Genomic DNA, 18,352 nt, shown 5'->3' with positions numbered 1-18,352 from the left:
CAGAGAGAGACAACATCACTTAGTGCTTAAAGCTGAAGTTGTAACGCAGACTCTACTTGGAGTCTGCAAACATTGCATGGACCAACTCCAAGTCACATACCACCCCAACAGACCCACAGATGAGACAATCTATTTTGCACTCCGCACTGCTCTTTCCCACCTGGACAAAAGGAACACCTAAGTGAGAATGCTGTTCATTGACTACAGTTCAGTGTTCAACACCATAGAGCCCTCAAAGCTCATCACTAAGCTAAGGAACCGCGGACTGAACACTTCCTTCTGAGACTGGATTCCCGACTTCCTGATCGGCTGCAACAAAACATCCCCCATGCGGAACCTCAACATAGGGCCCCTTAGCAGTGCGTGCTCAGTCCCCTCCTGTACTCCCTGTTCACCCACGACTCCAACACCATTAAGTTTGCAGAAGACGGTGGTGGGCCTGATCACCAATGACGATGAGACAGCCTATAGGGAGGTCAGAGACAGTGTGATGCCAGGACAACAACCTCTCCCTCAACCTCAGCAATAGATCGTGGACACCAGGAAACGGAGGGCCGAACACGCCCTCATTTAAATCAAAAAGGGCTGTAGTGGAGCAGGTCGAGAGCTTCCAGTTCCTCAATGTCCACTCCAATAAGGAAATATTATGGTCTCCACACAGCAACCCAGTCGTGAAGAGGAAACAACGTTTTTTCCCCCTCATGAGGCTGAACAGATTCAGCCTGGGCCCTCAGATCCTCACAAAGTTCTACAGCTGTACCACTGAGAGCGTCTTGACCGGCTGCATCACTGGCTAGTATGGCAACTGCCTGTCCTCCAATCACAAGCCACTACAGAGGATAGTGCATAGTACAGGTTGACACAGGAGTTCAAATCCATTCCTGTCCAGTCTTTCCTGATCACACAACAGGTCTATAACCCCAGAACATTCCTGTCCCTTCCAGATAAAAATAATCACTACGGCCCCGTGCTCATTTTTGCACGCAGAAATATGTAGACCATTGTGTTTGATTAGGAAGTATTGGAAATAATTTCAGAAATGCAAAATGCGACAGTGATATGTGGTCGTCTGACCTAGATCTTAGTTAAATGCCCTGACTGTAGGCCTACATCTCTGTGGATAAGAGCGTATTCTAAATGACTTAAATGTAGATTGGTTAAGACTGAAAGATGAGGACAGACATCCCCAACAGGACTGTCTGCTCAGCACTGCAGAAATCTGCAGCCAACAGCCGAGCACACATTAACAGATCATAAAACCTGAGTGGCAGGACTGCATAAGTCAATCTATGTTTATTTCCCTCCTCACCTCAGACAGCAGGGCGTTTGTTTATTTAACTAACTACTGGGCCTGATGGTAAAGTTGTTAGGAGCAGAACAGCGATGCTGCTTCAGGCTGCTTGTCCCTCTCTCTGGTTGGCAGCCTATTTGATTAAACCACAGCCTTTTTAACAAGCCGTGTTCTGGTTCCTTTCCTGTTACATACGACTCCATCAAATGTAGATAAAACGTTGCTCATTCTTTGGCTCTAATGTTAATGATGGGTCCTTGGCTACAACGTTTCAACTCCTCTACTGAAGGCTTCCTCATTTAGCCTACTGATGCAGGTTGGGATCTGAGGTAGCCAACTGGAGAGAGGCGCGAGAGTGAGCTGATGGAAGGGGTCAGGAATCCCGTGGGACCCCCTGTACATACTTCCTGTAAAACAGCCATGTTATATTATATACTCCCTTTAAAACAGCCATGTTATATTATATAGTCCCTGTAAAACAGCCATGTTATATTATATAGTCCCTGTAAAACAGCCATGTTATATTATATAGTCCCTGTAAAACAGCCATGTTATATTATATAGTCCCTGTAAAACAGCCATGTTATATTATATAGTCCCTGTAAAACAGCCATGTTATATTATATAGTCCCTGTAAAACAGCCATGTTATATTATATAGTCCCTGTAAAACAGCCATGTTATATTATATAGTCCCTGTAAAACAGCCATGTTATATTATATAGTCCCTGTAAAACAGCCATGTTATATTATATACTCCCTGTAAAACAGCCATGTTATATTATATAGTCCCTGTAAAACAGCCATGTTATATTATATAGTCCCTGTAAAACAGCCATGTTATATTATATAGTCCCTGTAAAACAGCCATGTTATATTATATAGTCCCTGTAAAACAGCCATGTTATATTATATAGTCCCTGTAAAACAGCCATGTTATATTATATAGTCCCTGTAAAACAGCCATGTTATATTATATACTCCCTGTAAAACAGCCATGTTATATTATATACTCCCTGTAAAACAGCCATGTTATATTATATACTCCCTTTAAAACAGCCATGTTATATTATATAGTCCCTGTAAAACAGCCATGTTATATTATATAGTCCCTGTAAAACAGCCATGTTATATTATATAGTCCCTGTAAAACAGCCATGTTATATTATATAGTCCCTGTAAAACAGCCATGTTATATTATATAGTCCCTGTAAAACAGCCATGTTATATTATATACTCCCTGTAAAACAGCCATGTTATATTATATACTCCCTGTAAAACAGCCATGTTATATTATATACTCCCTGTAAAACAGCCATGTTATATTATATACTCCCTGTAAAACAGCCATGTTATATTATATACTCCCTGTAAAACAGCCATGTTATATTATATACTCCCTGTAAAACAGCCATGTTATATTATATACTCCCTGTAAAACAGCCATGTTATATTATATACTCCCTGTAAAACAGCCATGTTATATTATATACTCCCTGTATATAGCCATGTTATATTATATACTCCCTGTAAAACAGCCATGTTATATTATATACTCCCTGTAAAACAGCCATGTTATATTATATACTCCCTGTAAAACAGCCATGTTATATTATATACTCCCTGTAAAACAGCCATGTTATATTATATACTCCCTGTAAAACAGCCATGTTATATTATATACTCCCTGTAAAACAGCCATGTTATATTATATACTCCCTGTAAAACAGCCATGTTATATTATATACTCCCTGTAAAACAGCCATGTTATATTATATACTCCCTGTAAAACAGCCATGTTATATTATATAGAGCATGGCGCTTGTAACGCCAGGGTAGTGGGTTCGATCCCCGGGACCACCCATACGTAGAATCTATGCACACATGACTGTAAGTCGCTTTGGATAAAAGCGTCTGCTAAATGGCATATATTATTATTATTATATATAGTCCCTGTAAAACAGCCATGTTATATTATATAGTCCCTGTAAAACAGCCATTATATTATATAGTCCCTGTAAAACAGCCATATTATTATATATAGTCCCTGTAAAACAGCCATGTTATATTATATAGTCCCTGTAAAACAGCCATGTTATATTATATAGTCCCTGTAAAACAGCCATGTTATATTATATAGTCCCTGTAAAACAGCCATGTTATATTATATAGTCCCTGTAAAACAGCCATGTTATATTATATAGTCCCTGTAAAACAGCCATGTTATATTATATAGTCCCTGTAAAACAGCCATGTTATATTATATAGTCCCTGTAAAACAGCCATGTTATATTATATAGTCCCTGTAAAACAGCCATGTTATATTATATAGTCCCTGTAAAACAGCCATGTTATATTATATAGTCCCTGTAAAACAGCCATGTTATATTATATACTCCCTGTAAAACAGCCATGTTATATTATATACTCCCTGTATATAGCCATGTTATATTATATACTCCCTGTAAAACAGCCATGTTATATTATATACTCCCTGTATATAGCCATGTTATATTATATACTCCCTGTAAAACAGCCATGTTATATTATATACTCCCTTTAAAACAGCCATGTTATATTATATACTCCCTGTAAAACAGCCATGTTATATTATATACTCCCTGTAAAACAGCCATGTTATATTATATAGAGCATGGCGCTTATATTATATAGTCCTGTAACAGCCAGGGTAGTGGGTTCGATCCCGGGACCACCCATACGTAGAATCTATGCACACATGACTGTAAGTCGCTTTGGATAAAAGCGTCTGCAAATGGCATATATTATTATTATTATATATAGTCCCTGTAAAACAGCCATGTTATATTATATAGTCCCTGTAAAACAGCCATTATATTATATAGTCCCTGTAAAACAGCCATATTATTATATATAGTCCCTGTAAAACAGCCATGTTATATTATATAGTCCCTGTAAAACAGCCATGTTATATTATATAGTCCCTGTAAAACAGCCATGTTATATTATATAGTCCCTGTAAAACAGCCATGTTATATTATATAGTCCCTGTAAAAACAGCCATGTTATATTATATAGTCCCTGTAAAACAGCCATGTTATATTATATAGTCCCTGTAAAACAGCCATGTTATATTATATACTCCTTCTTTAAATAAATATACATTGTTAGATAAGGACACGTAAGTAACCATTTACCTGTTGTTTACGAAGCACGTGAGAAATAAATATATATTTTTATCCCTACCTTCCCAGCCAGAGCTGGAATGTTCATGGAGTTGGTAGCGAAGCCCATCCCAAAGGCCATAGATGACTCCACCCCCAGGAACCTAGCAACCAGCTGTTCCAACTCCTCATGGATGTCCAGGTTACCTGGACACAGCAGGAACAGAAAGATGGAAACAAAAGGGATGTCTTACTTTAGCTTTAAGTGTGCGTGTCAACAAAGTGTTGGTGTCAACAAAGTGTTGGTGTCAACATAAAGTGTGCATGACATTAGAAATAGATGTACTAAAACTCACTGGGATCCTGCTCCGTTACAGTGATGCTCTAAAATCAACATCACTAAAACTCACTGGGATCCAGCTCAGTTACAGTGATGCTCTAAAATCAACATCACTAAAACTCACTGGGATCCAGTTCAGTTACAGTGATGCTCTAAAATCAACAACACTAAAACTCACTGGGATCCTGCTCCGTTACAGTGATGCTCTAAAATCAACATCACTAAAACTCACTGGGATCCAGCTCAGTTACAGTGATGCTCTAAAATCAACATCACTAAAACTCACTGGGATCCAGTTCAGTTACAGCGATGCTCTAAAATCAACAACACTAAAACTCACTGGGAACCTGCTCAGTTACAGTGATGCTCTAAAATCAACAACACTAAAACTCACTGGGATCCAGCTCAGTTACAGCGATGCTCTAAAATCAACATCACTAAAACTCACTGGGATCCAGCTCAGTTACAGAGATGCTCTAAAATCAACAACACTAAAACTCACTGGGATCCTGCTCCGTTACAGTGATGCTCTAAAATCAACATCACTAAAACTCACTGGGATCCAGCTCAGTTACAGTGATGCTCTAAAATCAACAACACTAAAACTCACTGGGATCCTGCTCCGTTACAGTGATGCTCTAAAATCAACAACACTAAAACTCACTGGGATCCAGCTCAGTTACAGTGATGCTCTAAAATCAACAACACTAAAACTCACTGGGATCCAGCTCAGTTACAGTGATGCTCTAAAATCATCACTAAAACTCACTGGGATCCAGCTCAGTTACAGTGATGCTCTAAAATCAACATCACTAAAACTCACTGGGATCCAGCTCAGTTACAGTGATGCTCTAAAATCAACAACACTAAAACTCACTGGGATCCTGCTCCGTTACAGTGATGCTCTAAAATCAACAACACTAAAACTCACTGGGATCCAGCTCAGTTACAGTGATGCTCTAAAATCAACAACACTAAAACTCACTGGGATCCAGCTCAGTTACAGTGATGCTCTAAAATCAACAACACTAAAACTCACTGGGATCCAGCTCAGTTACAGTGATGCTCTAAAATCAACAACACTAAAACTCACTGGGATCCAGCTCAGTTACAGTGATGCTCTAAAATCAACAACACTAAAACTCACTGGGATCCAGCTCAGTTACAGTGATGCTCTAAAATCAACAACACTAAAACTCACTGGGATCCAGCTCAGTTACAGCGATGCTCTAAAATCAACAACACTAAAACTCACTGGGATCCAGCTCAGTTACAGAGATGCTCTAAAATCAACAACACTAAAACTCACTGGGATCCAGTTCAGTTACAGCGATGCTCTAAAATCAACAACACTAAAACTCACTGGGATCCAGCTCAGTTACAGTGATGCTCTAAAATCAACAACACTAAAACTCACTGGGATCCAGCTCAGTTACAGTGATGCTCTAAAATCAACAACACTAAAACTCACTGGGATCCAGCTCAGTTAAAGTGATGCTCTAAAATCAACAACACTAAAACTCACTGGGATCCAGCTCAGTTACAGTGATGCTCTAAAATCATCACTAAAACTCACTGGGATCCAGCTCAGTTACAGTGATGCTCTAAAATCAACAACACTAAAACTCACTGGGATCCAGCTCAGTTACAGTGATGCTCTAAAATCAACAACACTAAAACTCACTGGGATCCAGCTCAGTTACAGTGATGCTCTAAAATCAACAACACTAAAACTCACTGGGATCCAGCTGAGTTACAGTGATGCTCTAAAATCAACAACACTAAAACTCACTGGGATCCAGCTCAGTTAAAGTGATGCTCTAAAATCAACATCACTATCCATTTTTAACTCAATACAACAACACAAAGATGCACTACCTCAGAACAACAGCTTGCTGCACATAAACGACGCATGGAGGACGACTTGACTAGAATGTTAATGTCCAACATGTCGTTCTACTCTGTGCTCTGTCATTGTGGGGTACATGACAACAGAGAACTTTTGATTCCTTGTTTCCTTTAAAAATGGCAAAACTACTGAAGTAGACGGCACAACCAAGCCCAACAACAGAATGAGTGGGCCAGTTTGTCCCCAGAAGGTTGTCTGCAGTGGATATTTTAGAAAGTGATTATATCCATGTCTTACCCATCTCATAGCGGGTGCTACCCACTCCAACGCCATAGTGGTGGGTGGACTCTGTGGCAGCGTCGGCACACCTCCCAGTGTTCTCAGCAAAGCCCAGGTAGTTATATGAACCCATGTTGATCACGTCTTTCACCAGCTTGCCTGTGTGTCTGGATAGAAAGACAACTCTGACGAGACAGAACTACTGTTGTGTTGGAGGAGGTCTGATCTTACATTGTCCTGTATTTAAAAACCTTCTGATAATGCCAAACACACCAAACCAAGGCTTCTGTTTTTTCGGGGGTTTTATACTGTACTTGTGAGTTTTGACAAGCAGCAAGAGTCGCTATCGTGTTGACAATAACATCAGGTTTTGTTTTTAACTTGTTCTTGACGGGTTCCCTAACACTTACATGTAGTTGTGACAACAGCATATCATGCCTAGCAAAGAGTGAATGAGGTTAACCATTACCACACAACGATACGTGACAGATATTGTCTGTTGGTTTCTACACATCACGTTCGTCCCCAGATAGACTTCCATCTCTTATCATTGTAAGTAGGGCAATGACCTGTAGGTGATAGAGGGGGCATGAAAGACCCTTCCATGACATTTGGGACGGCAGCGTAGCCTAGTGGTTGCAAGTTTGAATCCCCGAGCTGACAAGGTACAAATCTGTCATTGAACAAGGCATTTAACCCACTGTTCCTAGGCCATCATTGAAAATAAGAGTTTGTTCTTCACTGACTTGCCTAGTTAAATAAAAAAAATAAAAAAACATGGCTAGTTCTCACACAGACCCATCTACTCCCTGTAAAAGCCAGGTCCAGAGTGTACAGTAGCAAATACAAACTAACAGATTATGGTTGGGATGGGCCACTCACTGGAAGGTCCAGTTGTAGTCTTTGGAGGCCCTCTCCAACAGGTCCATCTTGGCTCCTGGAACACTGCAGATCGGCCTGTTCCAGTTGTCACGGATACGCATGTATAGATTCCGGGTGTAGAAGTTCTCAAAGTCCTGGTACAGTGGAACAAAGTCCTAGAAAACACAGAGACAGACAGAGTCAGTCATTGTTGGAATCAATAACACGGTCTGAATTTATGCAAACACACAAGCTTTCAAAGAAATCGTTTGACCTAACTGTTCAAAAGCATTTGGTGTGCACTAGCTGTTGCCAGAAAGAGTGTGTTTATAGACAAAGCACATTTCTCACAGGAATAGGTGCGTCTCTTTTACAGCTTCAGGACAACTGGTTTGGCATAGTGGTTGCACTGAGCATTGCTAAAGCTGTAGTGGAATGTGAATGGAGAAATCACTTTCACACCTTCCCTGTATTGTTCAGGCATATTTCACACCCTATTCACACAGCACCAGAGTAAATATTAGCACTGTAACAGCCTACATCACAAAACCGTTTTAGAGAGGGGTTTTAAAGGGGTGTTTTAAAGTGACGTTTTAAAGCAGAAGCAATTTGTTTTTTTTAACTATTTGTTTTTATACCTTTATTTAACCAGGCAAGTCAGTTAAGAACAAATCCTTATTTTCAATGACGGCCTAGGAACAGTGGGTTAACTGCCTGTTCAGGGGCAGAACGACAGTTGTACCTTGTCAGCTCGGGGGTTTGAACTTGCAACCTTCCGGTTACTAGTCCAACGCTCTAACCACTAGGCCACCCTGCCGCCCCAATGCATGAATGGCAATGAAGGAAGGTAGACAGAAGTTTCCCCTAACCAGTAACCACTGACACAGGGTCTGGAGCTATTTCTCCAAATCACAGGGGGCACCCTGAAATACATGCCCAAATTCCGGATGAAATACATGCCCAAATTCCGGATGAAATACATGCCCAAATTCGACTACCTGCTACTCATCCCCAGAAGATATGCATATTATTAGTAGATTTGGATAGAAAACACTCTGCAGTTTCTAAAACTGTTTGAATCATGTCTGAATATAACAAAACTTATTTAGCAAGCAAACAATTCAGATTTCATTTTTTTTTTTTTTGAGGTCACTCTTTTTTCACTGGGTATTCAATGAGAATTCAGATTTCTAATGGACCTTCTTGCAGTTCCTATGGCTTCCAATGGATGTAAACAGTCTTTAGAAATTGGTTGAGGTTATTCCTTTGTGTAATGAAGAGGTACGGCCATCTTGAACGAGGGTCACTTGAAGTGTACTGTTAGATAGAGGCGCGTGACCAGAAAGCTAGCTACAGTTTGTTTTCTTCCTGTATTGAACACAATACAGGAATTATTATTGATTATTTACGTTAAAAAATACCCTAAAGTTGTATTACAAAAGTAGTTTGAAATGTTTTGGCAAAGTTTACAGGTAACTTTTGAGATATTTTGTAGTCACGTTGAGCAAGTTGGAACCAGTGTTTTTCTGGATCAAACGCGCCAAATAAATGGACATTTTGGATATATATATATATATATATCAGCGGAATTATTCGAACAAAAGGACAAATTGTGATGTTTATGGGACATATTGGAGTGCCAACAAAAGAATCTCGTCAAAGGTAAGGCATGAATTATATTTTTATTTCTGCGTTTTGTGTCGCGCCTGCAGGGTTGAAATATGGTTTCTCTTTGTTTAAGAAGGTGCTATCCTCAGATAATAGCATCGTTTACTTTCGGCGAAAAGCCTTTTTAAAATTCACAACAAGTGTAGCTTTAATTTGCCATCTTGCATGTGTGATTTAATGAAAGTTAGATTTTTATAGTAATTTATTTGAATTTGGCGCTCTGCATTTCCCCTGGCTTTTGGCCAGGTGTGACGCTAGCGTCCCACATATCCCAGAGAGGTTAATGGTTAAAAAAAAGAATTCAGGGGCGGGGTAATCCGATTCAGGGGCGGGGTAATCCGATTCAGGGGCGGGGTAATCCGATTCTAGATCTGTCAATGAGAAAAAACACCCATCCAAGACAGGAGCTAAACAGAAAAAAAGTGAATAGCCTCCAAGGAAAAAGTAATCTGCATCTCTTACCTTCTGCTCTTCCCTTTCTCTGGCTACATGGCACTTCTCCATGCCCCAGTGCCGGAGGAAGTCCCGCAGGTACCCGAAGATGGTGAGGATCCCATAGCCCATGTATGTGAGAACCGCCACAAGCAGAGGAGTCTCCTCAAACTGCTCCACAAACGCTTTGTTGTACAGGCTGGCGTTACGAACAACATGGTTGTTCTGGAGAAGAAGAAAATACAGACAAACAGAAGATGGTTGTGTTGCTTACTGGAAGGGAGTTGGTGTCCATCTTTTACATGCAATTTTGGTCATGCAAAAGAGGGAGCATTGGAAACACCATTTATTGGGTCTGTTCTAATGTTAGACTTTTCTGCAGACATCACAGGTGGTTGCACCATTTCAGTCTGTCCCATGGGGCACACCCAAGCTGAGAAAAGATCAACAAAATGGCATTTGAGTGAATAAAATGGGCCATTGATCACAGAAGTGTGAAACTAATCTACATAGAACACGGATACAGAAGTGTGAAACTAATCTACATATAACACGGATACAGAAGTGTGAAACTAATCTACATATAACACGGATACAGAAGTGTGAAACTAATCTACATATAACACGGATACAGAAGTGTGAAACTAATCTACATATAACACGGATACAGAAGTGTGAAACTAATCTACATATAACACGGATACAGAAGTGTGAAACTAATCTACATATAACACGGATACAGAAGTGTGAAACTAATATAACTACATATAACTACGGATACAGAAGTGTGAAACTAATCTACATATAACACGGATACAGAAGTGTGAAACTAATCTACATATAACACGGATACAGAAGTGTGAAACTAATCTACATATAACACGGATACAGAAGTGTGAAACTAATCTACATATAACACGGATACAGAAGTGTGAAACTAATCTACATATAACACGGATACAGAAGTGTGAAACTAATCTACATATAACACGGATACAGAAGTGTGAAACTAATCTACATATAACACGGATACAGAAGTGTGAAACTAATCTACATATAACACGGATACAGAAGTGTGAAACTAATCTACATATAACACGGATACAGAAGTGTGAAACTAATCTACATATAACACGGATACAGAAGTGTGAAACTAATCTACATATAACACGGATACAGAAGTGTGAAACTAATCTACATATAACACGGATACAGAAGTGTGAAACTAATCTACATATAACACGGATACAGAAGTGTGAAACTAATCTACATATAACACGGATACAGAAGTGTGAAACTAATCTACATATAACACGGATACAGAAGTGTGAAACTAATCTACATATAACACGGATACAGAAGTGCGAAACTAATCTACATATAACACGGATACAGAAGTGCGAAACTAATCTACATATAACACGGATACAGAAGTGTGAAACTAATCTACATATAACACGGATACAGAAGTGTGAAACTAATCTACATATAACACGGATACAGAAGTGCGAAACTAATCTACATATAACACGGATACAGAAGTGCGAAACGAAACTACATAGCACAAATACAGAAGTGTTAAACCCAGCATACTGTATCTCTCTGACTCTCCTTACAAGGTCATGGTTTACTTTTAGTCAGGCCTAATCTGTTTGCTCTATAGAAACATGCAGAATATTTGAGAGTCGGAAGTTTACATACACCGTCGCCAAATATATTTAAACTCAATTTAATCCAGGTAAAAATTCAGTTTTAGGTCAGTTAGGATCACCAATTTAAGAATGTGAAATGTCAGAATAATAGTTGAGAGAGTGATTTATTAGTATTTGGTAGCATTGCCTTTAAATTGTTGTAATTGGGTCAAACATTTCAGGTCACCTTCCACAAGCTTCCCACAATAAGTTGGGGGAATTTTGGCCCATTCCTTCTAACAGAGCTGATGTAACTGAGTCAGGTTTGTAGGCCTCCTTGCTCACACACACACGCATTCATTTCTGCTCACACATGTTCTATAGGATGGAGGTAAGGGTGTTGTGATGGCCACTCCAAAACCTTGACTTTGTTGTCCTTAAGCCATTTTGCCAAACATTGGGAAGTATGCTTGCGGTCATAGTATGCTTGCGGTCATTGTATGCTTGCGGTCATCTTCCTGACTTATGTCTTGAAATGTTTGAAATGTTGCTTTAATATATCCACAATTTTTCTTCCTCATGATGCCATCTATTTTGTGAAGTGCACCGGTCCCTCCTGCAGCAAAGCATCACCACAACATGATGCTGCCAACCCCGTGCTTCACGGTTGGGATGGTGTTCTTTGGCTTGCAAGCCTCCCCCTTTTTCCTTCAAATATAACGTTGGTCATTATGGCCAAACAGTTCTATTTTTGTTTCATCAGACCAGAGGATATTTCTCGAAAAAGTGAGATCTTTGTCCCCATGTGCAGTTGCAAATCGTAGTCTGGCTTTTTTATGGCGGTTTTGGAGCAGTGGCTTCTTCCTTGCTGAGCAGCCTTTCATGTTATGTCGATATAAGACTTGTTTTACTGTGGATATAGATACTTTTGTACCGGGTTCCTCCAGCATATTCACAAGGTCCTTTGCTGTTGTTCTGGGACTGATTTGCACTTTTCGCACCAAAGTACGTTCATCTCTTGGAGACAGAAGGCGTCTCCTTCCTGAACGGTATGACAGCTGCGTGGTCCCATGGTGTTTATACTTGCGTACTATTGGTTGTACAGATGAACGTGGTACCTTCGGCGTTTGGAAATGGCTTCCAGCAATGAACCAGACTTTTGGAGATCTACAATTTTTTTCTGAGGTCTTGGCTGATTCATTTAGATTTTCCCATGATGTCAAGCAGAGGTACGGAGATTAAGATAGGCCTTGAAATACATCCACAGGCACACCTCCAATTGACTCAAATGATGTCAATTAGCCTGTCAAAAGCTTCTAAAGCCATGACATCATTTTCTTGAATTTTCCAAGCTGTTTGAAGGCAGTCAACTTAGTGTATGTAAACTTCTGATCCACTGGAATTGTGATACAGTGAATTATAAGTGAAATAATCTGTCTGTAAACAATTGTTGGAAAAATTACTTGTGTCATGCACAAGGTAGATGTCCTAACCGACTTGCCAAAACAGTTTGTTAACAAGATATTTGTGGAGTGGTTGAAATACGAATTTTAAATGACTCTATCCTAAGTGTATGTAAACTTCCAACTTCAACTCTATGCATGCAGCTTAGATCCTTTGAATAAAGATGGTTTGTCAAAAACAGTGGGACAAAACAGACCCCTGAATACAGTGACAGTGTTTTTGATCCCTCCTGCAAAACCAGATCCCCTGGACCCTGGGCTCAGAGGGTTTTCATTGAGGCTGAACTGTGGCTTATTGTGTTGAAAACTAAACTCTCAAATCAAATGACCTAAAGTCAGTCAGCCTGGTCACCCATTAAACCCTGGCTGCTTAGCAACCACATGTGACCCAGTCATGCTTCTCTCTACCTTTATGGTGGGTGAGCGTGTGGACTACGTGCTCAATGCAGCTCAGAACTGATCAAACTGGTCCCAGAGTCATTCTCCCATAAGTGATGATGAAATAGCCCTCTAAACTACACCACTAAACCACATACAGGTCTGACAACTAGAACTTCAAGCGAACTGAAAACACAAAGAGAAATGTTTAAAGTCAAATATACCGTTCAGAGTGAGCAGTTACTGACCTAGGCCCTCCAGCCACTACCACAGACTACAAAATCCAGACAGATCATATCTGAACACATTTTATAGCTGTGCATTAGCAACCGCCCGAAGACCAACTGTCGTGTGAGGAACAGTAGTCTACAGTACAGGGATCTAATAGGGTGTTTCCTGTTCCATGAAAAGAGAGGAGTTCCACACATCCAGGACGTGTCTCTGTCACATGAGCTAGATAAAGAGGTCTATTAGAGGGCAATGCCAACAAAGTGAATGCCTAGGCTCTCCATTTTTGCCACTCCTAACCCTAATCTTTATGAAACTCTCCAGGGTGATACAACACCAGGAGTATCAACCAAGGAGGATAAGGAAGGTACTGTTGTATTATCGGCATCACTAGTTCAACAAAGATCACGTTTGGGTTGAGAGCAACAACCTGTTAAAGGGGCCAACCGGTCAGTTACGTTGAATTCAAAATGCTCCAAATTACAATGCTTATGAAGGATGAATTCCTGTCCCCAAGACACTTGTTATTAAGATCAGACGGTAGTATATAGGTCAAGTGTATAGAGAAGATTACACCAGCAACAGTGTGTGAAAACCTTGTGAAGACTAACAGAAAACATTTGACCTCTGTCATTGCCAACAAAGGGTATATAACAAAGTATTGAGAAACTTTTGTTATTGACCAAATACTTATTTTCCACCATAATTCATTAAAAATCCTACAAGGTGATTTTCTGGATTTTTTTTTCTCATTTTGTCTGTCATAGTTGAAGTGTACCTATGATGAAAATTACAGGCCTCACTCATCTTTTTAAGTGGGAGAACTTGCACAATTGGTGGCTGACTAAATACTTTTTTGCCCCACTGTATGTTAATACCCTGTTGTTTGGTTTCTATACAACCCTTTCATATCTACATTGCCCGAGGGGTATAGGAAAAATTTAGAATTCCACAGTAGCCTCGTGTGTCCAACCACACCAAGCTCCCAACATATCCTAGCTGTCAGTGTCCCTTTTCCTCATCCTCTCTCCTTCTGTCCTCAGAGACATTCAACCCTCCCAAGGACCACTTCCTATAGCCAGCAGCCATTATCCCCAGGGGGAGGCTTGTGTTGGGTCATGTGTGTGTTGCCTGGGAGACAAAGTACTCCTCTGCAGTTGTGTTGACCAACCAACTGCCCAGCCTCCCCGTTCTGACATGTACTCTGCATGGTAGTGTCAGAAGAACTTCTACAACACGCAAACTACATGTTCACGTGTTTAAATGTTTAGTCTTTTAGGTTATGGTGTTGGACCCCAGTAAGACCATCTGTCATCATTGGCTTTGGCTAATTGGGGGGAATCCTAAAAAATCTAATCGTCATGTTATGCAAACTGGAAACCACATATCCTGAGGCCGCATGTATTGTGGCTGAGGATTTTAACGAAGAAAATTTGAGAAAAAGGCTGCCGAAGTTCTCACACAGACTGTAGTACTCGCACTGCTAAAATACTCGACCACTGCTACTCCAACTTCCGGGATGCTTACAAGGCCCTCCCCCACCCCCCTTTCGGCAAATGTGACCATGACTTAATTTTGCTCCTCCCTTCCTATAGGCAGAAACTCAAACAGGAAGTAACTGTGCTAAGAACTGTTCAACACTGATATGACCAATCGGAATCCACGCTTCAAGTTTGTTTTGATCACGCGGACTGGGAAATTATCCTGGTAGCTTCAGCAAATAACATCGACGTATATACTGATACGGTAACTGAGTTTATCAGGAAGTGTATAGGAGATGTGGTACCCACTGTGACTATTAAAACCTGCCCTAACCAGAAACCGTGGATAGATGGCAGCATTTGTGCAATACTGAAAGCACGAACCACCGCATTTAACCATGGCAAGGTGACTGGGAATATGGCCGAATACAAACAGTGTAGTTATTCCCTCCGTAAGGCAATCAAACAGGCAAAATGTCAGTACAGAGACAAAGAGGAGAAGCAATTCAACGGCTCAGACACAAGACGCATGTTCCACCTTCACTCCTCAACACTGGGGTTCCAAAGGCTTGATCACCAACAATGACAAGACAGCCTACAGCAAGGAGGTGAGGGATCTGGGAGTGTGGTGCCAGGAAAATAACCTCTCACTCAACGTCAACAAAACAAAGGAGATGATCGTGGACTTCAGGAAACAGCAGAGGGAGCACCCCCCTATCCACATCGACAGGACCACAGTGGAGAAGGTGGAAAGCTTCAAGTTCCTTGGCGTACACATCACTGACAAACTGAAATGGTCCACCCACACAGACAGTGTGGTGAAGAAGAAGCAACAAGCTCAAATCTCAGGAGGCTGAAGAAAATGTGGCTTGTCACCTAAGACCCTCAAACTCTTACAGATGCACAATTGAGAGCATCCTGTCGGGCTGTATCACCGCCTGGTATGGCAACTGCACCACCCGAAACCGCAGGGCTCTCCAGAGGGTGGTGTGGTCTGCCCAACACATCACCGGGGGAAAACTACCTGCCCTCCAGGACACTAACAGCACCCGATGTCACAGGAAGGCCAAAAAGATCATCAAGGACAACAACCACCCGAGCCACTGCCTGTTCACCCCGCTATCATCCAGAAGGCGGGGTTAGTACAGGTGCATCAAAGCAGGGACCGAGATTGAAAAACAGCTTCTATCTCAAGGCCATCAGACTGTTAAATAGCCATCACTAGCACATTAGAGGCTGCTGACTAGATACATATACTTGGAATCACTGGCCACTTTAATAAATGGAACACTAGTCACTTTAATAATGTTCACATATCTTACATTACTCATCTCATATGTAAATACTGTATTATATTCTACTGGAATCTTAGGCTATACCGTTCTGACATTGCTCATCCATATATTTATAGATTTATCATTCCTTTACTTAGATTTGTGTGTATTGAGTATATGTGCAATTGTTAGATATGATTCATTAGAAATTACTGCACTGGCGGAGCTAGAAACACAAGCATTTCACTAAACCCGCAATAACATCTGCTAAACACGCGACCAATAAAATGTTATTTGATCATTTAAAACCCAGATAGGAGTTTGGAGTTTATAAGAGTGACTTTATGTCGTAAATAATTCCTTTAAAAGTGCATTTTGGGAAAACAATGGTGAAAATGAGTCTAGCATGTGGCTGATTGTTAATTGGTTATTTAGTTTACTAACTTACACAGTGAAAGCATAGCAGCCTATGATTACGCTGTCTAACACCCATAGCCTATTCTTCAGTCTAATCGAGGGGTCCAGGATGACTACAGGACAGAAATAACACACTTCACAGAATGGTGCAAAGAAAACAGACTCATGCTTAATGTTTTTTAAAAAACAAGGAAATGACAAACTTCAGAACAATAGAAGATGACACCGGGCCAATCCACACAGACTCAGAACCAATAGAAGATGACACCGGGCCAATCCACACAGACTCAATACAAATACTTTGGAAATATAAAATCGACTCGAAACTCTCGGATTGCAAACACACAAGACATACAAAAATGGACAACGACTGTATTTCATGAGGAGATCAAATAAATCCCCGGTCAATAAAATAATATCAGCCATATTCTAAACATACATTGTTCCGTGTTCTCGCTGTCTGTTTCCAAGCATGGTACAATCAGCTATCCATCTAAAAACAAAAACTACATAAAATAGTAACGCTTTTCAAGCAAAATCAGTGGAGTTAAACACAAGAACATAGAAGCGCTGTTCTTGGAGTTGTGAGGGCAGGAGCGAGACCGACCTGACACACCCACTCAACCAGGAGTACCTGCTACCATCACCCCGCCGATACAGAGTCCATCTTTACAGAACCACCCGAGCCCAGAAATCATTCAACCCCACCAGTATATGTCAATTGAATAAATAACAGATCCCTCCCCCATACGACCTGTGAACTGTAACCACATGTGTTGCCGATGTAGTTGTTTGTAACTTATATATATATATATATATATATATACACACACACACAAAATTGATGTACCTATGTGGTGATGCTTTGCTGTGTTGAGATGCAAGACACATTTTCACAAAACGGACACGATAAATAATGATTATAATTCAGTCAACACATTCTGAGGCTTAATCACTTCGTCACAAAGCATCCACCCTATCAAACTTGTTACAATGAATAAACTTCAATACTACTTTAAAAAAGCGACAGATCAACATAGTTGGAATAAGTCTCTACATTTTAATGGGCTGTGTTTATTCAATCTATATTTTAGGCGGATATCCTAATGGTCATTCCCTCTTCTCATCGAGCGGTAGTAGCAGTAGTGTTGACGGGTGGGCCTCACCTCACTCGGGCGCCGATTCTTCTGTTGCGGTTGTTGGAACAAGCAATGATTCTTCACGAAACCGTTCCTTCTCGATGATGTCTTACCGTTGGATGTCCGGTGGAAAACATCTCCATTTGTCAGTTTATTCGCCGAGCTCTTGGTCATACTTGGTGGCATTTATTCGCCTGAATATCCAGGTTTGTAATAGTTACGTGCCCGGGACCTCTCTTCTCTCTGTGTCTGGAGAAACTGCAAATACCCAATATGAGATTACCGGAAATACACGCCCCTGTTAACTTTCAGCGACCAATGAGGAGTTTATGACGTCATGTAAAACTGAATAAATACGGGACAAGCCATGTAAATTACCATCGAAAGAACCTGTAGTAACCTTTTGAATGGGTTTACGATTTTTTTTCCAGTGAAGTATCACCTCACTTGTGTGTAAAGGACTTTGGTCATGTGCCATG

At 40.5% G+C, this 18,352-nt stretch overlaps 1 protein-coding gene across 3 annotated transcripts in view; it reads right to left on the bottom strand.

The window, feature by feature from the left end:
* LOC118387153 (serine palmitoyltransferase 2-like) overlaps positions 1 to 18,152 on the bottom strand; it is a 41,898-nt gene extending 23,746 nt beyond the window's left edge. For 2 of the 3 annotated variants that reach the window (XM_052524159.1, XM_052524160.1), the window contains exons 1-5: positions 17,901 to 18,152; positions 9,893 to 10,087; positions 7,784 to 7,938; positions 6,920 to 7,068; positions 4,516 to 4,640 (exon numbers count right to left, since the gene is read on the bottom strand). In XM_052524159.1, coding sequence (XP_052380119.1) covers positions 4,516 to 4,640; positions 6,920 to 7,068; positions 7,784 to 7,938; positions 9,893 to 10,087; positions 17,901 to 18,059 — 783 coding nt within the window. In that variant the 5' untranslated portion in view covers positions 18,060 to 18,152. The remainder of the gene's footprint in view (positions 1 to 4,515; positions 4,641 to 6,919; positions 7,069 to 7,783; positions 7,939 to 9,892; positions 10,088 to 17,900) is intronic. The other variant, XM_052524158.1, reaches the window with a different exon arrangement.
* Positions 18,153 to 18,352: the final 200 nt, after the last annotated feature.

This window comes from Oncorhynchus keta, chromosome 8, assembly GCF_023373465.1.
Source record: "Oncorhynchus keta strain PuntledgeMale-10-30-2019 chromosome 8, Oket_V2, whole genome shotgun sequence".
NCBI lineage: Eukaryota > Metazoa > Chordata > Actinopteri > Salmoniformes > Salmonidae > Oncorhynchus > Oncorhynchus keta.
This window is presented reverse-complemented; position numbering and strand designations above follow the sequence as displayed.